At 55.1% G+C, this 22,645-nt stretch overlaps 1 protein-coding gene across 3 annotated transcripts; it reads right to left on the bottom strand.

Annotated features, from left to right (window-relative positions):
- Positions 1–1,526: 1,526 nt before the first annotated feature.
- HAGH (hydroxyacylglutathione hydrolase) lies at positions 1,527–22,627 on the bottom strand. 3 transcript variants are annotated; one of them, XM_041747464.1, is made up of 9 exons: positions 22,405–22,627; positions 19,713–19,888; positions 19,168–19,232; positions 14,641–14,758; positions 13,653–13,761; positions 10,666–10,769; positions 10,307–10,408; positions 2,247–2,326; positions 1,527–1,805 (listed from the first exon to the last, which is right to left on the bottom strand). In XM_041747464.1, exons 1-9 carry the CDS (start codon positions 22,625–22,627, stop codon positions 1,706–1,708), a joined length of 1,077 nt encoding a protein of 358 aa, XP_041603398.1. In that variant the 3' UTR covers positions 1,527–1,705. The 3 variants fall into 3 exon arrangements, with proteins under 3 accessions (XP_041603398.1, XP_041603399.1, XP_041603400.1); XM_041747465.1 differs by lacking the exon at positions 22,405–22,627 and adding an exon at positions 22,125–22,277; XM_041747466.1 differs by lacking the exons at positions 1,527–1,805; positions 13,653–13,761; positions 22,405–22,627 and adding an exon at positions 22,125–22,278 and having other exon boundaries at positions 2,254–2,326.
- Positions 22,628–22,645: the final 18 nt, after the last annotated feature.

Here is a 22,645-nt window from a genome sequence, read left to right as displayed (position 1 = left end):
CCTCGGGGACCGTGTCCTACAACTATAGGGCCGTGCAGACACCGGAGCCGGTGTCAGTAGGGTTTTAGCAGCATGGAACGCACCGGCAACCCTGATGCCAGACAGGTGGTATGTTCAGAACTTGAAACTTGTCACAAGAAGCCCAGAAATGCGGTGTCATGTTATGCCAGGCCCAACCCCAGCCACAGATACTACGTGCATGTGAGGACATGGCCGAGACTGGCCCGAAGGACGAAGCTGGGCTGTGTCCCTTTCTGGAAATGAAGAATTATCCTAAAGCTGTGGTAACGGGCACCACGGACAGGCCTGCACCTTTGGGCACTTGTCCCCCACGGCTGGCGGTGCTCGCAAGCAGGAGGGACACATAGCGGGGCTCCCAGCAGGAACAAGTGGGTCACTACTACATGGACTTGCAGGAGGACAGCAGAGGGACAGGTGGACATGAAGCATGCAGTTGAGCACGTGAAGGATTCTTCAGCAAGACCCTGGAGCACCAAGCTGGCAACCGACTAGGAAAGGACTGTACTTCCACACATACGGTGGCACAGAGCTGTACACTGAAGCATCTAGAAGGCTCCATGACACCCCTGAGGGAGCTCCGGTTCCATGGAGGGGGTCAACAGCCTTGGACAAGAATGACTGTGCTTCCCAGCCGCACAGCACCGAGGCCCACCCAGGACCTGGACACGCGACCTCGGCCACCTGAGGACATCTAGGCAGGAGAGCAGTGGCGGGCACCTCCGCTAGAGAAGTGCTAACTGGGAGCCATCCGCGTCTGCAGAGCCTCCTCAGGTCAGAGCCCATTGGACAACGTCCAGAACAGAGGAAGACCTCCAGACTCAGAGATGAGCCGTTGAGAATACCTCTTCCTCCCACTTCCTGCCCCATCGTGCCCTGGGTCTGACCGCAACCCTGAGGCTCGTCTGTTCCCCCTGGGTTCCCCCAGCCCAGGCCGGGCCTGCGGTTGCTAAGGAGATGGCCGCTTCCCGGGCCAGTACAGTGCAGATTTCTTCAAACACAAGCAGGGGGAGCAGAGCGGTGCAGGGACCGAGGCCAGGATCTCAGGAGCAAGGGCGTGGGGGCTGGACCTCAAGCAGCAGCAGCAAGGTGCCCGCAGTGGGGCGGTGGGCGGGTGAACAGCCCAGGACAGGCCAGGCTTCTCAGGGACGAAGGGGCCTCGGTGGGCCTTGAGCTCGGGGTCCCCGGACGCCCAGCCCCAAAGTCAGCATCGCCCTGGCCACCAGCGCAGGGGTGCGGTGTCAATGAGCCCTGCACTGTGCCAGCCCGGGCGGGGCTTGGCCCCATGTCAACACAGAAATCTTGTGAAGAGGATGACACAGGGCCCAGGGGAGGAGGAGAGGGGACGACACCGGCAGTCTCCGTGCAGTGCCGAGGGGACAAGGGGACTGTCCTGTGGCCCTGCTTTGGTAAGCATGGTCTTCCAGACCAGATGGCATGAGGGGGCATGGGGACAGGTCCCACTGAAGGCAGGAGAGAACACAAAGTTGTGAGCAGAGCATCCAGGATCCGCTTTCTCAACTTCTCTTATAAATATGCATTAGAACATCTGATAACACAAGCAAAGGGCTCTGAAATTAATTTAAAATTAAACCAAGACTGGATTTCTTGCACTGCCAGCAGGAAATGTACCTAAAACCCCTGAATACCCATATGTGCTTGAGGGCGGCGGAGGCCCCACAGCGCCTCAGTCCCGGGGCACCTTGAAGTGGTCCTTCTCTTTGCGGATGGCCCTCATGGTGGTCACAGGGTCCGTCTCACCCGCATGCTGCTGCACGGTCTTCTCCCTGTGGAAGCCGACCACCAGGCTGCAGGCTGCGCGCCACGCACACCTGCCGCCCCCCCGCCCCCCGCCCCGGGGCACTGGGGGAGAAAAGAGCCAGCAGAGGTTGGGACATTCTGAAAAGATGAAATGCTCCCACCAAGGGCCAGCCTGCGCGCTCCTGACTTTGGAGGGCCTGCTGGCCAAGTGGTCCTGCTGGCAGCCCCCTCAAGACTCCTGTGGGCCACACCTCGCCCACCTACGGATCTGGACTCCAGGGTCAGAAAGGACCCCACACAAGCACCCACCCTCCTGCCCCTGAGAGGAGGTGCCTGCTTCCCAGGTTACAGACTACTTGATAAAGACTTCAGGGTAGCCTCCTCCAGCACCTGGGGTCTGCAGGGGCACAGACGCTGGCTGAGCGAGGGGGCCACAGAGGTGCAAACATCCCTGAATGCACGCTCACCTCACTCTCATGAATGGGTTGTAGGTGAACTCCTCTGCGATGGTGGATGGCACGGTGGGCTCCCCGATACTGTACTTCTCCTACACAGGACAGAGGTCACTTCAACATGGATATTGCTAAAGGTAGCATTTCCCACCACCTTCTTTTTTTTTTTTAATTTTTTTAAATTATTATTTATTTATGATAGTCACAGAGAAAGAGAGAGAGAGAGAGGCAGAGACACAGGCAGAGGGAGAAGCAGGCTCCATGCACCGGGAGCCCGATGTGGGATTCGATCCCGGGTCTCCAGGATCGCGCCCTGGGCCAAAGGCAGGCGCCTAACCGCTGCGCCACCCAGGGATCCCTTCCCACCACCTTCTAATCTCCGAACGTCACCTCAGAAGGCAAAGTGAACAGCATCAGGTCAGCGTGAGGACAGGCTCCTTCCTGCTGTGGAGACCCAAGTGTCCTGGCCACCGCCAACAAACTGTCCCTCTTCCCCTCGCTGTCTTGGATATAGAGGGGGACACAAAAACTTCACTAATTTGAAGTTTGTATTTTATGTTCTAGAATACCAGCAAAAATGCAGAAAACACAGGGAAGAAGGAAACACCCACAGCCCTACCCCCAAGATGCAGAGCTCACTGCTTGGCAGAGCAAGATAGCAAGTGCCCACACTGGGATGACCACCCTTCTACAAGGTGGTGAGCTCTCACCACCGGGGATTTGGCCAGGGCTTCCCCTTCATGGGCTCCTGAGGACAAAGCCACAGGAAGAGCCCAGGCAGGCAGCCTGTCCCCCAGGCAGGATGGCCTCCGATCTACACTGACCAGGGCAAATGGAGAGAAGAGGCAAACTGTGCCGTCAGCCAACTGTTCACTTCTACAGAAAATCCTATGGGAAGGCCAGGGTTAACAGCCAGGGTCTTCACTCTCCCCACAGCCCCTGCCCTTCTACGGTTGGGTGAACCCCGAGGGCCACAGCATCAGAGGCCGGACAGCCACTGTCAACACCCACCCCCAGGCTTCCCGACCATGCAGGGTCCTCAGATCTGAGGGTCCCGAAGTCACCCCCAACCGTGAGCAGTGGCATCAAGAAGCAAGCTCTCAACTGCTGGCAGTGTGCCAAGTAAGGGTCTGGCAGGAGGTCAAGATGGAAGTTTATTGCTAATTTCTGATCTTCCCCTTCCACTGAAAACAAGCTTAGAGTGTTTAAGAATATTCCCCAGGCTTTCTCCAGTATTCACTCCTAAGAATTCCTTCTCCATCTCCTATGAGGGAAGTAAATAAGATAACTCTAGAAGGATAATTCTAAAACCCGTGCTGATTGGGATGCCCGGGGGGCTCAGTGGTTGAGTGTCTGCCTTCGGCTCAGGTCATGACCCCGGGGTTCTGGGATCGAGTCCCACATCGGGCTCCCTGCATGGAGCCTGCTTCTCCCTCTGCCTGTCTCTGCCTGTGTGTCTCTCATGAATAAATACAATCGTAAAAATTAATGAGTGTTAACCTGTAACAGTTTTTCCTACAGAAGCAGGATGTAGACACTTAAGACTTGTGTATAAGGATGCTTGCCACAGCATAGCTCCTAAGAGCAAACAAGCTGGAATCTCCAAGCATCCTCCCTAATGGGGTAGGTAAAATGGCTTCTGGGTGACATGCACACAGTGCCATAGATTACTTATTAAAAAGAATGACAAATGGATGGATAGTGATAAAGTAGATTAAAATGTTCATATTCAAAAGCTAGTGCTGGGGGCAGCCCCGGTGGCACAGTGGTTTAGCGCCGCCTGCAGCCCAGGGCGTGATCCTGGAGACCCTGGATCAAGTCCCACGTCAGGCTCTCTGCATGGTGCCTGCTTCTCCCTCTGCCTGTGTCTCTGCCTCTCGCTATGTGTGTCTCTATGAATAAAAAAAAAAAAAAAAAAAAAAAGCTGGTGTTGGGCACAGGAATGTTCACTATGTGATTCCTTCAACTTTTCTATATATGTAAGAATTCTTTTAAAAATGTTGAAAAAACTAAAAAAATGTTTCCACATAATTGAATGTAACCCCACATGTCTAAGGAATCCCAAGGAATATATTTTAAATTATTTCAAACTGAAGATAATAAACATATAGCATTTAGAAATTTGCAGAATGTTCCTAAAGCAGGCCTTGAGGTTTAGTTCTTAGCATTAATTGCTTATATTAGAAAAAAAGAAAGGTCTAAAATCAATGACTTCAGGTTCTGTATTAAGAACCGGTGGCGGGGGGCGGGGGGGGGGGCTCAGTTGGTGAAGTATCTGCCTGCAGCTCAGATCATGATCCTCGGGTCCTGGGATCGAGTCCTACATTGGGCTCCCTGTTCAATGGGGAGCCCTGCTTCTCCCTCTCCCTCTGCCTGCCGCTCTCCCTGCTTGTGCTCACTCGCTCTGTCAAATAAATAAAATCTTTTTTAAAAAATCTATAAAAGGAAGAACAAAGTAAGTAGAAGGAAGGAATTTAAAAAGCACTGGAACCAGGACAATGGAAAAACCAGAAACATTAAGGCAAAAACTGTTCTTTGAAAAGATTAGCAAAATTGATCAGAACGATGAAGAATAGGAACACAAATCACCAACATCAGAAATTAAAGAGGTGACATCACTATAGATCCAACAGATGGGAGTGGGCGGGTGCGACCATATTGCATTAAACATAAAAGCTAAATTATGAAACTTCCAAAAGGAAACAAAGAAAAACCTCAACCTTGGAAAAAGCAAATATTTCTTAGATAAGAGGCAAGAAGGCTGAACCATAAAAAGATTAACATGCTGGACTTTATCAAAATTAAAAATGCTTACTTTTCAAAAAACACCATTGAGAAAATAAAAGGCAAACCACGGAATGGGAGAAACCATCTGATAAAACACCTATAACCAGAATATATTTACCAAAAAAAAAATCCTCTTATCAAAAATAAGACAATCAAACTCTTTTAATGGCCAAAAGATTTGAACAAACACAAAATGGCCAATCAGCACATAAAAAGATGTTCAACATGATTAGACACTAGAAAAATGCAAATTAAAGCCAAAATGTAACTCCACTACATACCCATTAAAGTGACTAAAATCAAAAAGAATGGCAATGCCAAGTGTTGGTGCAGATAGAGAATAACTAGAAGCCTGATCCGAATTTAAAATTTGCTGATCTGAATGTAAAATAACACAAATACTTAGGAAACCACTTGGCGGTTTCTTTACAAGTCAAACATACACCTGATACTGCCCAGCCATTTCATTCCTAGATATTTACTCAAGAGAAACTAAAAGGTAGGTCACACAAAGACGTGTACAAATGTGGTAGCAGCTTTATTCACAGTAGCCAATGACTGGAAACATAAATGTCTAACTACGAGTGATTGGATAAACAAAACGTGGCCCAGATTCAGCATGAATGATTCTCAAAAATCCTTCTGAGTGAAAATAAGAATACGTATTGTATGCTCCATTAACATGAATTTTTTCTTAAGATTTTATCTGAGAGAGCATGAGCGAGTGAGCACAAGCAAGGGAGCAGCACGCAGAGGGAGAGGGAGAAGCAGGCTCCACACTGAACAGGGAGCCTGACGTGAGGCTCGATCCCAGGACCCTGAGATCACGACCCGAGCTGAAGGCAGACACTTCACTGACTGAGCCACCCAGGTGCCCTATATCGAATTCTAAAAAATGCAAACTAAGGGGCAGCCCGGGTGGCTCAGCGGTTTAGTGCCACCTTCAGCCCAGGGTGTGAGATCAAGTCCCACTTTGGGCTCCCTGCGTGGAGCCTGCTTCTCCCTCTGCCTGTGTCTCTCTCATGAATAACAAAATAAAATCTTAATGAGGCATGCAGAAACCTCTGGGGGTGATGGGGATGTTTTGTATCTCAATTGTAATAGTCATTTTATCGGGTGTGTGTGTGTGTGTGTGTGTGCGCGCGCGCGTACGTGCGCACGTGCTGTCAAAGTTCACTCATTCACTTTAAACTAATGTGGTTTATTACATGTGAACTAAACCACAGCAAAGCTGATCCTAAAGAGGGAATCCCTGGGTGGCTCAGTGGTTGAGCACCTGCCTTTAGCTCAGGGCGAGATCCTGGAGTCCCAGGATCGAGCCCCTCACTGGGCTCCCTGCACGGAGCCTGCTTCTCCCTCTGCCTGCTTCTCTCTCTGCCTCTCTCTGTGTCTCTCGTGAATAAATAAATAAAACCTAAAAAAAAAGCCTAATCTTAAACAGTATGGGGCACCCAGGTGGCTCAGTCAGCAAAGCATCTGCCTTCCATCCTGGTCATGAACCCAAGGTCCTGGGATCGAGTCCTCCATTGGGTCCCCTGCTCAGTGGTGAAGTGGGGAGCTTGGTTCTCCCTCTCCCTCTGCTCCTCCCCCCGCTCATGCTTGAACTCTCTCTCTCAAAGAAATAAATTTTTTAAAAAATAAAAATGAGGGATCCCTGGCTGGCGCAGCAGTTTAGCGCCTGCCTTTGGCCCAGGGCACGATCCTGGAGACCCAGGATCAAATCCCACGTCGGGCTCCCGGTGCATGGAGCCTGCTTCTCCTCTGCCTGTGTCTCTGCCTCTCTCTCTCTGTGTATCTATCATAAATAAATAAAAATTTAAAAAAAATAAAAAAATAAAAATAAAAATGAATTTGAAAACTTTAGCAAAATGGACAAATTCTTTGAAAGACAATAGTTGCTAACAAAATTGACTCAAGAAGACATAAAAATCTAATAGCCGGGCAGCCCCAGTGGCGCAGCAGTTTAGCGCCGCCTGCAACCCAGGGTGTGATCCTGGAGACCGGGGACAGAGTCCCATGTCGGGCTCCCTGCATGGGGCCTGCTTCTCCCTCTGCCTGTGTCTCTGCCTCTCTCTCTCTCTGTCTCTCATGAATGAATAAATAAAATCTTTAAAAAAAAAATCTAATAGCCCTACATAAAATAAAGACATTACCTTTATAACAACAAAAAAAGACCTTTCCACGAAAAGCACTCAATGTCCAGGTGGCTTCAGTGGTGAATTCTAACATTAAAGGAAGAAATAATATCCTAGACAAATTGTTTTGTCTAGGAACATAGGAGTAAACACTTTCCGTTCATTTTATGAGGCCAGCATTACCCTGATACTAAGACCAAAAACATTACAAGAAGATAAAACGACAGACCAGTATCTCTTATGAACCACTACAGAAGGAGAGACCACAGCAACGTGACACGGCATGACTAAGGCTTGGGCAGAAAGCAAGGTTGGTTTATCTGAATCCAACTGAGGTACTCCACCATATTAACAGTAAAAGAGGAAAAAAACATAATTACATAAAAGATGAAGAAAACAATCAGTTCATAAAATTCAATACCCACTTATGATTAAACTCTCAGAAAACCAGGAATATAAGTGAACTCTGTCAACTTAAGAAGATTTACAAAAAACCCACAGCTACTATGAAGTATCATAGTTAAATGGTTAAAGACTGAATGCTTTCCCCCTAAGATTGGGAACGAGGCACAGACGTGCAGTCCCACTACTTCTATTTAACTTTGTCCTAGAGATCTTAGCCAGTGCAACTGGGCACAACAAGTAAATAAAAAGCACACGTGTTTTTTTTTTTTTTTTTTTTTTTTTATGACAGTGAGAGAGAGAGAGAGAGAGAGACACAGAGACACAGGCAGAGGGAGAAGCAGGCTCCATGCACCGGGAGCCTGATGTGGGATTCGATCCCGGGTCTCCAGGATCGCGCCCTGGGCCAAAGGCAGGCGCCAAACCGCTGCGCCACCCAGGGATCCCTTTTTTTTTTTTTTTTTGCACACGTGTTTTTAAAAGAAGAAAAAAAATGTCTCTATTAGTTGATGATGTGATTGTGTGCTAAGGAATCTATGAAAAAGATGCTAGAATAAGGGCACTGAACAAGGTCACAATGATACAAGATCAAAATACAGAAATCACTTGTGGGCAGCCTGGGGGCCTCAGCGGTTTAGCGCCGGCTGCGGCCCAGCGTGTGATCCTGGGGTCCCGGGATCGAGTCCCACGCCGGGCTCCCTGTGTGGGGCCTGCTTCTCCCTCTGCCTGTGTCTCTGCCTCCCTCTCTCTCTGCGTTTCTCATGAGTAAATAAATAAAATCTTTTTTTTTTAATCACTTGTATTTCTAAAGACTTCAGCAAATAGTCATTTCCAATAAAATCCAAAAACATGAACTTCTTAGGGCTACATTTAATACTATGTGCAATTTCTGGAACAACAAAAATTATAGAATATTGCTGAGAAAAACTAATGACCTCAGTAAGTGGAAAGCTACAGCATATTCACGGAAAGACTCAATATTGTTAAGACCTCAATTCTCTCCAAATCTTTTGTTACAATACAGTCCCAATCCAAAGCCAAGCTTACTTTTTTTTCTTTTTTTAAGATTTTATTTACCTACTCACGAGAAACACAGAAAGAGAGAGAGAGAGAGAAAGAGGCAGAGACACAGGCAAAGGGAGAAGCAGGCTCCATGCAGGGAGCCTGACGTGGGACTCGATCCCGGGACTCCAGGATCACATCCTGGGCCAAAGGAAGGCGTTAAACTGCTGAGCCACCCAGGCTGCCCCAAGCTTACTTTTCTGGTAAAAATTAACAAGACAATCCTAAAATTTATATGGAAATGCAAAGCACTTAGAGGAGCCAAAACGAGCTTTAAGAAAGTCTATATATGGGACATATACAGCCTGATTCCCAGACTTACCAAGAGCCACAATAATCAAGACTGTCTGCTGTGGGCGGAGAAGTCCCACAGATTAGTGGGGCAGAGAGGAGAGTCCAGAAGTGACTCAGGCCTACGCTGCCCAATTTATCTAGTGAGGACGCCAAGGTAATCCAACGAGAAAAGGACAGTCTTTCCAACGAATGGGGCTGAGCAGCTGGAATTGAATTTGCAAAAAAAAAAAAAAAAAAAAAAATTGTGCTCTACCCTTCCCTTAGACCACACATGGTCTGAGGCTCATTGACCTACAAATAAATTTGAACAAACATAAAAGCAAAAACAATAAACTTTCAGGACAAAACACAGGAGAGTCAACATTGCTCAGAAATAGAGCGTGAAGGAATCTGAGCAATGGAGCCAGGTGCGCCGTGTGTCTGAGGGCTGTTTACAGGACATGCTCCAGAATAGGGTGACCCACGGGAGTGGCAGGGAACATCCTGGGGCCACACGGCGGCACACGCTGTCAAAATTCATCAATTTGTGTACCGCTCGCTCAAAACAGGTTATGTTGTATTGAATAAAAATTATCCTCCATAAAGACTGGATTTTTTAAAGTAGGGAACTATGGGAAGCATTAGTCCAGTGTGTATAGACTGCTGTGGACAGGGCACTAGGGCCAGGAAGTGAAAAAGAAGCCACAAAACGCAAGCTGCAAATATACAGGATAGGCCCTCTGAGCCGCGGAAAATACTCGTCCCCCGTGCACCGCAGGAGGAGAATGCCCATCAACTCATCAGGTGGCCTGAATTCTAACAAGTATTATCTTGCAAGCGCACCCCAAAACTGAGAAAGATGCTCGACAACAACAGGTGACGCATCGAACAACGAAACTCCAAGGCCGCTCATCACTGACCGAAGCCCCGAGGCCTCTGGGAGAGCGTCCTCTCGCCACCTCGCAGGGACCGCAGGGTCGAAGGCAGAGCCCATGCCCCGGCTTCCTGCCGCAGCACTCCAGCCCCCACTGAGGACGCCGCTGGGACAACCAGACCAGAGTCCTCGGTCGTCCCAGAAGTCAATGCCTTTCAGACCAGCAGCCTCACCGGTGGGTGCAGCTGCCCCGGCCACGGTGCTGAGGTGGAGCCCCCGGGCCCAGGGCGTGGGGACCCGCAGCTCCGGCCTCACCGGGGCCCCTGCCATGAGGGCGGCGTCCCAGGCCCAGCCCAGACCCACGGGGTCAGCGAGGATCACAACGGGGGGGGGGGGTGGCTTCCTCGCCAGCTGGAGGTGGCCCGGTAGGAGCACCGTGCGCCCGCATGGAGAAGAGGCCCCCACGGGCGGCGGCCCAGCCCCCGGGGAGCTGCGTCGTGGTCACTGACCCACAGATGCAGCCCGCGGCACGGCCCGCTCACCTTGGCCCAGGCCAGCTTCTCCTGAACGGCGGCGTTGCTGGGCTCCACATGCCGCGCAAACTTGAGGTTGTTGATGGTGTACTCGTGGCCACAGTACACTCTCTGCGGAAAACAGCACGCCGTGAGCTAGGGGTCGCAGGAAGCTGCCCCCAGACCCCCCGGCCCCCTCGGAGCCAGGCACGCAGGGCTCTGGGCTGGGATCCCTTGGCGAGGACACCGGGGCGGGGGGGGGGGGGGGGGAACGCTCAGGACACCGACACTCCTTGTGTGCATGTTCCACGGCGGTAGCAGGTACGTCACGAGACCCATGCTCACGAGGCAGCGCGCCTGCCCCCCACCCAGCCGGGGGCTCTGCCTACTGTGTCTGGAGGGAGCCGGCCCAGGACCTCCAGCAGGGCTCTGTACATCTCGTCCGCAGTCCCTTCGTAGAACTTCCCGCAGCCGGCCACGAACAAGGTGTCGCCTGAGAAGCAGGACAGCCCGGGGCAGTGGGGGCACCGCCAGCAGGACAGGCCCCCGCAACCCAGCAGGGCAGAGGCCCCCAGCTCCTGGTGCCCAGCCCCAACCCGTCCCCCTCCAGCCTCGCCAGCAGCCCCCCAAACCCACACCTTATGGTCCCCCCACTCCTCCTCACGGCCCCACCTTGTCGGCCTTGGTGGCCCCGAAACCAGCCCTGTCCCTCCCGGCCCACCTACCATGTGTCCTCTTCCCTCAGTGGCCACGGCCAGCCTGGAGCACCCCCGGACCCCAGCAGGCGCCCCCCACAGACCCCCTCCTGCCTCAGCCCCACAGGGGGGCGCCCCCTCCTCCTGACGAGCTCCGTGGCCACCGGGGGCTCAGGCGCATTTGCCCTCCAGGCCCTAGTGGCAGCCCGGAGCCCGGACCATAGCCCAGGCCACAGGGCCACCACTGGGCCGTCCTGGCCGGAGCCGGGCCCCCTCAGGCACGGTGCCCACTGCCCCCCCGGGACAACAGGCAACTCGCGGGGATGCCACTGGGCCGCGCCCCGAACGAGCCCTCCAGGGAGGCAAGTGTGGAGGATCCTGAGATGCCAGAGGCCACAAAGCGCGCAGGCGAGGTGGTCGGGGTCCGGGGAGCAGCCCTAGGACACCCCAGCTCCCCCGCGCTCAGCCCTCAGCGAGCGGGCAGCAGCCCCGGAGCCTCCCGACACCACACAACTCCTACAGATGCTGCGCCCGCCAGCCCGTTCACGGAGGACCCCACAGAGGACCCCGGGGCGGGCTTCCAGAGCCTGAATCAGCTCCCACGTCTACGCAGCCCCAAGGGACCCGCCTCACTCCAGGCCCAGCCGCCTTCCCCCCAGCAGATGGGCAGACTGACGGGGGTGTTTGCCGCCCCGCGATGACACAGGTGCCCACGGCCACTCAGGGGACCTCGGCACTCGCCGTGCGGGGGTGGGGTGCTGGAGGCCGGTTCTCCCAGAGCGAGCCTCTAGTCCCCGGGGTCCCCCGGCCCAAACTCAGAGTCGGCTCAGAGCGGCCACCTGCTGCTCCTACACCAGGGACACCGAAATCCATAGTATCCACGACGAGCTTGGGAGCAGGGTGCCGTGGGACTTCGAGCGGCTGTGGAGACCTCCGGGGCCCCATGCACGCCCTCACTGTGGAGCTGCTCCGGGGCCCCTCACGCTGGTCCCCTCACGCTGGTGCCCTCATGCAGGGTGCCTCAAACTGGGCGCTTCACACGGGTTCCCTCACGCTGGTTCCCTCATGCTGGGCGCCTCACACTCGGCCCCTCACACTGGGCACCTCACGCTGGTTCCCTCATGCCCAGTCCCTCACACTAGTTCCCTCACACTCAGCCCCTCACGCTGGTTCCCTCACTCTCGGCCCCTCACGCTGGTTCCTTCACACTCAGGCCCCTCATGCTGGTGCCCTCATGCTGGTGCCCTCACGCTCGGCCCCTCACGCTGGTGCCCTCACGCTGGCGCCCTCACGCTCGGCCCCTCACACTGGCACCCTCATGCTCGGCCCCTCATGCTGGTGTCCTCACTCTCGGCCCCCCACACTGGTTCCCTCACGCTGGGCACCTCATGCTCAGCCCCACTCTGGCTCCCTCACACTCCGCCCCTCACGCTGGTGCCCTCACTCTCGGCCCCCCACGCTGGTGCCCTCACACTGGTGCCCTCACGCTCGGCCCCTCACGCTGGTTCCCTCACGCTCGGCCCCTCATGCTCGGCCCCCCACGCTGGTGCCCTCACGCTGGTTCCCTTACGCTGGGCACCTCATGCTCAGCCCCTCACGCTGGTTCCCTCACACTCGGCCCCTCACGCTGGTGCCCTCACACTTGGCCCCTCACACTCGGCCCCTCACGCTGGTGCCCTCACTCTCGGCCCCCCACGCTGATGCCCTCACACTGGTTCCCTCATACTGGGTGCCTCATGCTGGTTCTGTCATGCTCAGCCCCTCACACTGGTTCCCTCACTCTTGGCTCCTCACGCTAGGGCCCTCATGCTGGGCCCCCCACACTGGGCACCTCACGCTGGACGCCTCATGCTGGTTCCCTCACCCTCAGCCCCTCATGTTGGGCACCTCATGCTCAGCCCCTCACGCTGGTGCCCTCACTCTCAGCCCCCCACACTGGTGCCCTCACGCTGGTGCCCTCACGCTGGTACCCTCACGCTCGGCCCCTGATGCTGGTGCCCTCACACTGGTTCCCTCATGCTGGGCGCCTCATGCTGGTTCCATCATGCTCAGCCCCTCACACTGGTTCCCTCACTCTTGGCTCCTCATGCTGGGGCCCTCATGCTGGGCCCCCCACACTGGGCACCTCACGCTGGACGCCTCATGCTGGTTCCCTCACTCTTGGCCCCTCACGGCTGGTTCCCTCACTCTCAGCTGCTCACGCTGGGCCCCTCACGCTGGTGCCCTCATGCTCGGCCCCTGCATTTCCCAACCATCCCCCACTGCAGTTGCATCATCACAGGAACTTTAATTCTGCAAGACACAGAGCTTAGGGCCGCTCACACCCGCTGAGAGCACTCGGGAGGGTCCACGCGGCCAACAGGCCTGCTCTGGGCCACAGCGGCTGCTCAGCCGGCCCGGCCCGCAGGTTCCCCAGGCTGCAGCAAAGTCTCCCTTTCTCTCAAGGGAGAAGGCTCTGGATTGCTGGCAAGGCCCGTCCGCCGACAGTGCTCCTCACGCAGGCCAAGCTGGGTGGTGCTTGGGTACTCAGGCTGTTCCCGGGCTCTCCCCTGGGGGCGGGCGTCCTCCTCATGCAGCCCCGTACCCTAGGCCTGGCTGCAAACGCCCCAGGCATGCCATCCCCAAGTCGGGGCTGTCTTCGCACGAACACCCCGCCCCCGCACACGCACCTGAACACTCACCTGTGAACACGGCAGGAGGCTCGGAGCTGTTGGGCTTGCTCACAAAGTAGCAGATGTGTCCAGAAGTGTGGCACGGGGTGGACAGGCACTTGACATTGAGAGACCCCACCTTAAACGAAGCACGCACTGGCATTTGCCCTCTCCGCGCCGGGGGCCACCCGAGGGCTCCCCGCGGGGGACCGCCGCTCCCGTGGCCCACCCGACACGCAACTGCCCCGCGGCGGGAGCCCCTGACACAGCCAAGCAGCCTGTCACTGCTGCTCCAGCGGCACAACAGTGCATCGTGCTGGAACCGCGGGCTGAGTCCCCGAGGGTGCCCCAGGGGCAAGGCCCACCCAAGCCTGCCATTCGCAGGCGCCGCAGAACCAAGTGGCCTATTCTACTTTCTTCCTCAGCATCAGGCAGGTCGTCACCAGGTGCCTGGCTTCTTAGAAAGGACACTCTCCTCCCTCGGTGCTTGGGCTTCTGCTTGGTTTTCCTTCCTGCCTCCCCTGCCTGCCCAAGAACGTTCAAGCCACAGAAAGATCGAAATAAAGTGGACATCAGTGTGACCCTCACGTGGGTCACCGAACGCTAACAGTCACCACGTCCGCCACGTGGACTCAGCACAGCACAGTGGGCTGCAGCGCGTGGACACGCCACCCCCGAGGTGCCTGCTGACTCCCGGGACATTCTTTCACTCGGCCTCACACCATCACCACATCCGAGACATGGAACGGTGATGTGCGTCCATCCCCTGCCCTGTCCACACTCCCGTTTCCCCAGTTGTCTCCGACCGTGCCTGACGGCTTCTCCCCACAGCCAAGCGCCCTCCGCAGGCTGATGTGCCTGTGATGACAGAGGGCACCAACCAGGCGGCCCTCCACCCTCCGGGGCCCTGGGCAAGGGGGGAATGCCAGGAGGGGCGCAACTGTCCCCACCGTGCCCCTCCCCTCTAGGGCCCGGAGGCCAGCCATGCTGGCATGCCTCCCATGGGTTCGTTGCTCACCTGCAGTGTGGACAGGTGCATGACCTTCTGAGTCAGGGCCCCGATCCGGTCATCACCCCCGCACACCTTCAACCCAGGCTCCAGCTTGACCAGCTTCTCGTTCCCACCAGCGTGGTCCCTGGAAGTGAGAAAGGTGACCTGGGCCCCTGCTGGTGTCAGTGGGCTTGCCTACTCTTAAACCCTGACCACGACTCTCCTTTCCTGGTCACCTTCTTAGTAAAAATGCATCTCCAAACACAGGAAACTGGCTTGTCATTTGGCTCCACCGAAAAAGAACATTCTCAGACATGCCATTCCCAAGTGAAGCATTTCTGTGCCCTTGCCCTGTGGCTGCAGACATTTCTGAAGCAAAAGAACCAAATCACAAACACCAAAATAATCCCTAAGACCCCAGCTCCCAAGCTTTGGACATATAAGGGTCACCTGAGGATCTGTAATAAGCCCCAAGTCCGGTCCTTGCCCCACATCCTGACACAGCTGGCCAGGGGGCGGCCTGCAGAGCAGTTTTAAAGCCCCACCATCACCCATGACTCTCACAGGTGGGCCACCTTCGGACCCACTGCCAAGCTGATGGAAGCTGTCTTCTAAAATGGCAATGCCTGGGGCACCTGGGTGGTTCAGTCGGTTAAGCATCTGACTTCTGATTTCAACTCAGGTCATGATTTCAGAGTCATGACACTAAGCCCCACATCACGTTCCCCCGCTGGATGTGGAGCCTGCTTCAGATTCTCTCCCTCCCTTCCTAAATATAAGTTAGTAATAATAAAGTAAAATGGCAATGCCCCAACCAAAAGACTATCAAAAAACTGTTGGAACTGACACACGAATTCAGTAAGGTTGCAGAATATAAAATCAATGTGCAGGAATCTGTTGCATTTTTATGTGCTAATAATGAAGCAGCAAGAAAGAAATTAAGAGGGCAGCCCCGGTGGCGCAGCGGTTTAGCGCCGCCTTCAGCCCAGGGCATGATCCTGGAGACCCTGGGTCGAGTCCCATGTCGGGCTCTCTGTACGATGCCTGCTTCTCCCTCTGCCTGTGTCTCTGCCTCTCTCTCTCTCTCTGTCTCTGTGAATAAATAAATAAAATCTTTAAAAAATTGGGATCCCTGGGTGGCGCAGCGGTTTGGCGCCTGCCTTTGGCCCAGGGCACGATCCTGGAGACCCAGGATCGAGTCCCGCGTCGGACTTCCGGTGCATGGAGCCTGCTTCTCCCTCTGCCTGTGTCTCTGACTCTCTCTCTCTCTCTGTGACTATCATAAATAAATAAAATAAATAAATAATTAATAAATAAATAAATAATAAAAAATATATAATAAAAAACCTCAAAGCAAAATTCAATTAAAAAAAAAAAAAAGAAAAGCGGAGCTGGAAGCATCACAATTCCAGACTTCAAGCTCTAGTACAAAGCTGTAGTCACCAAGACAGTATGCTACAAAAAGAGACACACAGATCAGTGGAACAGAACAGAGAACCCAGAAGTGAACCATCCAAAAATATCCAATGAGAAAAAGACTAGATCTTCAACAAACGGTGCTGGGAAAACTGGACAGCAACACATAAAAGAATGAAGCTGAACCACTTTCTTACACCTACACAAAAATAAATTCAAAATGGACGAAAGACCTAAGTGTGAGACCTGAAACCATAAAAATCCTAGAGGAGAGCACAGGCAGTAACGTCTCTAACATCAGCTATAGTAGCAACTGGACACATCTCCAGAGGAAGGGGAACAAAAGCAAAAGTAAACTACTGGGACTTCATCAAAATAAGAACTTCTGCACACTGAAGGAAACACTAAAAGGCAGCCTACAGAATGGGAAAAGATACATGCAAATTACATTCTGATGTAACTAGAGTTGGTATCCAAAATATATTAAAAACTTACATAGCTCAACACCCAGAAAATGAATAATCCAATTAAAAAGTGGGCAGAAGGCACGAACAGACATTTCTCCAAAGAAGGCCTCCAGACGGCCAACAGACTCATGAAAAGATGCTCATCATCCCTCATCATCAGGGAAATGCAAATCAACACTACAGTGTGATATCCTCTCGCACCTGTCAGAACAGCTAACATCAGCAATACGAGAAACAACAGGTGTTGACGAGGAGGAGGAGGAAAAGGAACCCTTGTGCACTGTTGGTGGGGATGCAAACTGGTGCGGCCACTCTGGGGAACGGTATGGAGGCTCCTCAAAAAGTCAAAAAAGAAATTGCCTTATGACCCAGCAAATTGCACGGCTGAGTATTTACCCAAAGAATACAAGAACCCTAATTCAAAGGGATGTTTATAGCAGTGTTATCCACAACAGCCAAGTACGGGAGCAGCCCAAGTGTCCAACGATTAAGGATGAACAAAGATGTGGCCTATTTAGGTGTGTACGCACGCACACAGGAATGTTACTCAGCTATAAGAAAGAATGAAATCTTGCCATTTGCAATAACACGGATAGAGCTATTATTCCACATATGACTTTACTACTATGTGGAATTTAAGAAACAAACCAAAGGGTAAAAAATAAGAGAGAGAAACAAAGAAACAAACTTGAGCAGAAGCAGATGGTCACCAGGGGGGAGGAGGGTGGGAGGAAGGGTTAAGTAGGTGATGGGGATTACGGAGCACACTTGTGATGAGCTCGGAGTGATGGAAAGAATTGCTGAATCGCTATACTGTACCCCTGAAACTAATAGAACACCGTGAATTGGATTTTAAAACTTTTTACAGGGACACTTGGGTGGCTCAGCAGTTGAGGGTCTGCCTTCGGCTCAGGGCGCAATCCTGGGGTCCTGAGATAGAGTCCAGCTTCGGGTTCCCTGCAGGAAGCCTGCTTCTCCACCTCTCTCTCTGTGTGTCTCATGAATAAATAAGTAAGCCTTAAAAAAAAAAAAAAAAAAAAAAGCTTCCTGGGGATCCCTGGGTGGTTCAGCAGTTTAGCGCCTGCCTTCAGCCCAGGGTGTGATCCTGGAGACCCGGGACTTGATCCTGCATCAGGCTCCCTGCATGGAGCCTGCTTCTCCCTCTGCCTGTGTCTCTGCCTCTCTCTCTCTCTCTCTCTTTCATGAATAAATAAAATCTTAAAAAAAAAAATTTAAAAAGCTTCCAATGTTTTTTTTTTTTAAAAAAAAAACCTTTTTAAAAATAAAAACCCGTGTATCTTTAAATAAATAAGCACATACATATATTCATGCATACATAAATCGGCAATGCTTGACTGTGATCGGGGGCCAGGCCAGCCCATAGCGCACAGCCCTCACCCCAGAAAGGATTTACTCACTGGGAGCAGCCAGATCTGCCCTTCAGAAAGTCAGGAAAAGAATTCCAACCCCGGCCTTGTGGGGCTGGATGCGCGCTCAGCAGATCAGCCTTCCCAGGACGGGGCCAGGGCTCCTGCTCCTCACTACACTCACCCACAGAGCCCTTTCAGGGGCCCAGACACACAAACACACACAGCAGGGCCCAGAGATAACAGGGTTGGCCCGGCCCTGCCCTCGCAGGCCTGCTCCACACAGGCCAGTACCAACGCCTCCACCCATTCCTGCGGCCCTCTGGGCATACCACCGCCTCCACAGGGAGAGACACTCCAACACCCTGGGGCTCAGACTGGGGTCAAATTTGGGGTTTTCTGTTCTAACATTAACGTATGAAAAACTCCAGAGCATCACACCTTGAGAAAAGTGACCTGAGGGTTGCTTATCAAGGTAGAGAGAAGCCAACCCTGAGGCTCGGTGGGAGGCACAGAGAAGGCCTCCAGAAAGCAAGCACAGCAGCCAAGGGCAAGACTGCCACCTGCCCCCACCCGCCACTCAGGAATTAACACCTGATGCCCCGGGGCTAAACCTCAGTGACATCAAGGAGAAGTGGCTACCATTGAACAAACTCTGGCCAATCCAAGGCCCCAGGACACCCCCAGGGCTTCCCCACAGGAGACCCTGGCTGACCCTTTCTTATTTGGAAAAGAAAATTCAGAGCCAAATAAATATTTTTTTTCTAGCTATAAAGAGCCTCAAAAGTCTCAAAAACCCCACATGGGGGTCTTGGACAAGCAGCTCTAGCCCTAAAACCCAAACAGTGGTGTTTCTTTCATCCCTTACCTTCAAATTTCAAAAACTACAACCTCTCTAAATACAGATGCTGGCTTTTTAAAAACACTAATGTCTAGATGAGTTTCTTCCCTGACATCAAGGCCAGTCTCCCATCACACAAGCCCAGGAGCCTTCCAACATGCTGCTGGAGGCCCTCCCCATGGAGCCCACGGCCCGGGGCCAAGGATGCAGGGCAGCAGCACAGGGGCTGGCACCCCCAAGTTGGCTCAGAATCCCTCTGGGGGCCAACACTCAGCCGCACAGAGAACACAGCTGGAGGGGCAAGGGCTTCCAAGACCCCGATCCCTAGGGCCTCCACCTGGAGGGAGGGCCCACGGAGCCTGCAAGTGCCTGACCCCCCCAGGGACGCCGGCCCCAGGCGCATGCGGCAGGTGCACGTGGCCCGAGCCATCGGGCCCAAGCACCCCGGCCGGTAAGCGCTTACCAGTGGTGGTGGGTGGTGAGCACTGTGGTCAGCCTCACGCCGTGCTTTTTCACCGCTTCTACAACCTGCAACCAAAGGTGAGGCAAGACACCGGCCGTGGTCACACTCCCAGCGCTAGCCGGACAGGCCACAGGGGAGCCCAACAGAGCCCGGGCTTCGCCAGGAGGGGCTGGGCCCTGTTCTGCCGCTGCCCACTTGCCTCTGCTCCAGGAGAGCAGGGGGAAGGAGGCCCTCTTCTCTCTTGACCCTGCTGGCAGCTCAGTGCCGGCCACGAACCCTGCAGCCGAGGTGACCCCTCCCCAGGGCAGGGCTGAGGGGCGCTCCTGCTTCCCAGCACCTGGACAGACAGAAGCCCGTTTCTCCCCTCGCCCAAGCCTCTGGTGGACTCCACCCCTCGCGGGCCTCCTGCCCCACGGCAGAGTCTGGGCGCTAGCGGTGTCCAACAACCAAGTGGACTGGTTTGTGCTGAGCTTCGGCCAAGCTACGAGGACACTGCGGCTGTCACCCTAGCCAGGACTGGCCTGGGGCTGTGGCCCGACTCCCACCTTCTGGGGCTGCACCGGGTCCACCACGCCAGCCTCCTTGGTCTCATCATCGATGATCAGGTACATGTAGTTGTCGGTCAGCGCAGGCAGTAACTCAACCTTCATGGTGCCCTGTTCCACAGTCACGCTCTTCCACGAGTTGGCGTGATACAAGAGGGCTCCTGGCAGGGCTGGGCCTGAGGGCAAAGCGCAGCTCCGTCAGTGTCCCTGGGAGGCCGTCCCAGGCGAGGCTGACAGACAAGCCCTGCACCCAGGACAAGTGACCCGTGAGAGCAGCAACCTGGGAGGCTCACCAGGTTGGGTTTCCTAAGCTCCTTTGGTAAGAGGACAATATCCTCATTTTACCACATCTGTTAAGGAAAACACAGAAAATCCTTCACATGCATATTCACGGATATGGCTTCTTTCTTTCTGGAGAGTTCTAAGAGGGCTGTGATTCAAACCACTGTCAGGACTGACCAGTGCCAGAAAGACGGCAAAGAGAGGGACCCTGGGGACGAGTGCCGAGCAGGACTCTGGGCTAACAGAGCCCGAGTCATGTGCACTCTGACCTCTGCCCCTTCCTAGGCCTCCAGCCAGAGAAGGAAACAATATTCACTTTCAGAGGCGAGAACTCGAAGTTTGGATAATGCACAAACCCCACCAGGGCCTGAGACATGGGAGAGATGGCCACCTGTTCCAGAATCAGTGGTGTAGGACACAGACTCACCACCCAGGTGAACCAAGGACCCTGCCAGGGTATGTCAAGAGTGAGCAAGAGCCAAAGCATCCTCCACCACGGAGTCGGGTGCCAAAATATTTTCAACAATGAAACTCCTATCCCATCTAAAAACTCACAGAGGCCCCAACAATACTTTAAGTCTTAATGTGAAAGGGTTAGCACCACAAAAGGTGACAGAAAACAGCCATGGAATTCTGGGGGAGGTGCCAGGATGGGGGCCTCTGGCCCAAGGCATCCAGAATGCAGGCAGGGCCAACTGCCTGACAGGCCACATCGCCCAGGGCCGCCTACTGCTGACTTCAGCCTTATCTGTGACAGTCAGAGAAGCTGTCTGAACTGCAGCTTCCAAGCATCCACGCAGATCTCCAATGCCCCTCCCCTGCATGGCCAGCTCGGCATCTTCCAGGCCCTCTCCTCGTGCACAGCAAAGCAAACACTTCTGTATGACCAGGGTCTGAGATACTCCGCCTCCCCGGAGCCCAGGGAGGACTGCGGGCCAGCGCATGGCGTGCATCCTGGGGGTTGGGGAGGGGAAGCAGGGCTACACAGACCTGTGCTGTGAGTCTGGGACAGGGGCACAGCCCCAGCGATGGGAACGGGATGGTATGCTATGAAAGCTCTCCTGGGGAATCTGGGGAACTTAGTTATTTCTGCAGCCGCCCCAGCACCCTTGTTCCATTTCCAAAAATGATATGCCCGAGAAATGCTTCCAGGTCACTGTTTTGCAACTGCGACCTTTTGTGTAAGCAGAGTGCACCGAACAGCAGCCTATAGCCCGGCGCGTTCCGGGCACGTGCGTCCTGGGCCACGTTTTGTTTGCCTTCTAAACTGGGCCCATCCCTCTGCAGGGCACCGACGGCTGGGACCCGGCTCCCTTCTGAATGAGGCGGCCACAGTCTTGCCAATCCGCTACGGTCCCACTTACACTCTCCGCCTGACTCGGGAGGCAAATGTCGTACCCCTGGCACTCGGAGGGGTGTCCCCGACTTAACAGCAACACCTGACCCACTCCCAAACCTTGAGGGCTTTCAGTGAGATGGCCAAGGGCAGCGCCGTCTCCCTGACCACCGCTATGTGGGTCGCCAGCATGCCGGCTCACCACCTCCCTAAGACGCGAGTCAACCTACTGCCCCTATTGCCACATCAGCCAGATAAGGGATCAGGAAATAGAGAAAAGGAGATTTCAAAATCAAGGTCAAAATATGCAAGAGGTGACCCCGCAGGAAGCTGAGGGCTGGAAGCGCAGCCCCGCCAGCGAGCCCACCGCGGCTTCAGCGCGGGGCCAGGGAGGCCCAGCCGCGGGGACCCGGCCTGCGAGCGCCGGGGCCGCAGGTGGAGACGGGGCGCAGTCCCGGGGCGCGCGGCTCCGCACCGGCACCGGGCGGCCAGCACCCCCCAGCTGGCCAGCGACCCTACCGTGCCTTCAGGCCCCGCAAAGTCGGACTCCAGGGCCGCAGGGCCTTTGCTCGACCCCACCCGGCGCGCCCGGACGCCGCCGAGGGTTACGAGCCTGTGGCGGCAGAAAACCGCGTCAGCTCGCGGCGGCCCGCAGAGCCCCCGGCCGCGCCCCGCGCCCGCTGCCGCCCCAACCGCCGCTCCCGGGCCCCGACGCCGGCGGCCCCTGCCCCGCGCCCGCGCCCCCGGCCCTGTCAGCCGCGACCCCGCCGCCCCGCCGGCGCCGGCCCACCTACCCGGGCCGCTGAGGGCGCAGGCGGCTCCCAGCGCGGCGAGGCTCCGGCGGCCCAGCAGCCCGCGGCCCAGCACCATGACCCGGGGCGGCTGGCGGCGGGGGCGGGAGCGGGGGGCGGGCGGCGGGCGGGCCGCACACACCGGCGGCGCCCCGCGGCCAATCGGCGCCCGCCGCCCCGCCCTTCAGCCAATCGGAGCCCGCCTCGCGCCCCCGCCCCAGAAGCCGGCCAATGAGCGTCCGCGTCCAAACCCGTGCCCGCTGCCGGCCGGGCTGCCGCTGACCTGAGTGCGGGCTGGGGCTGGGGCGGGAGCCAGGGTGCCGCGTCAGGGCCTCAGCGCCTCTCCCCAGGGGCCAGGCCGCTGTCCCGCCGCAGCCGCTGCGCACGGCTGCCAGGAGCGTAAGCGCCGCGACCGCCCAGCACCCGGGGGAGCGCAGAGCGGAACGGACGTCGCAGACGGGACGGCGCCCCGAGGTAGTTGGTTCTCTCCGGGGCGCCGTAGGCATCAGGTGACTGGGTCCCGG

This window comes from Vulpes lagopus, chromosome 3 (assembly GCF_018345385.1).
Source record: "Vulpes lagopus strain Blue_001 chromosome 3, ASM1834538v1, whole genome shotgun sequence".
In the NCBI taxonomy this organism is placed as follows: Eukaryota; Metazoa; Chordata; class Mammalia; order Carnivora; family Canidae; genus Vulpes; species Vulpes lagopus.
Note: the sequence above shows the minus strand (reverse complement) of the source record. Positions and strands in the feature narration are given on the sequence as shown.

Coding starts and splice junctions, on each gene's coding strand:
- HAGH (XM_041747464.1), bottom strand. CDS start 22,627: ATGCCTACGGCGCCCCGGAGAGAACCAACTACCTCGGGGCGCCGTCCC. Junction 19,233..19,712: donor ACCCGGTGCAGCCCCAGAAG/GTGGGAGTCGGG, acceptor CTTTGGTTGCAG/GTTGTAGAAGCGGTGAAAAA. Junction 14,759..19,167: donor CTCACCACCCACCACCACTG/GTAAGCGCTTAC, acceptor TCTCACTTCCAG/GGACCACGCTGGTGGGAACG.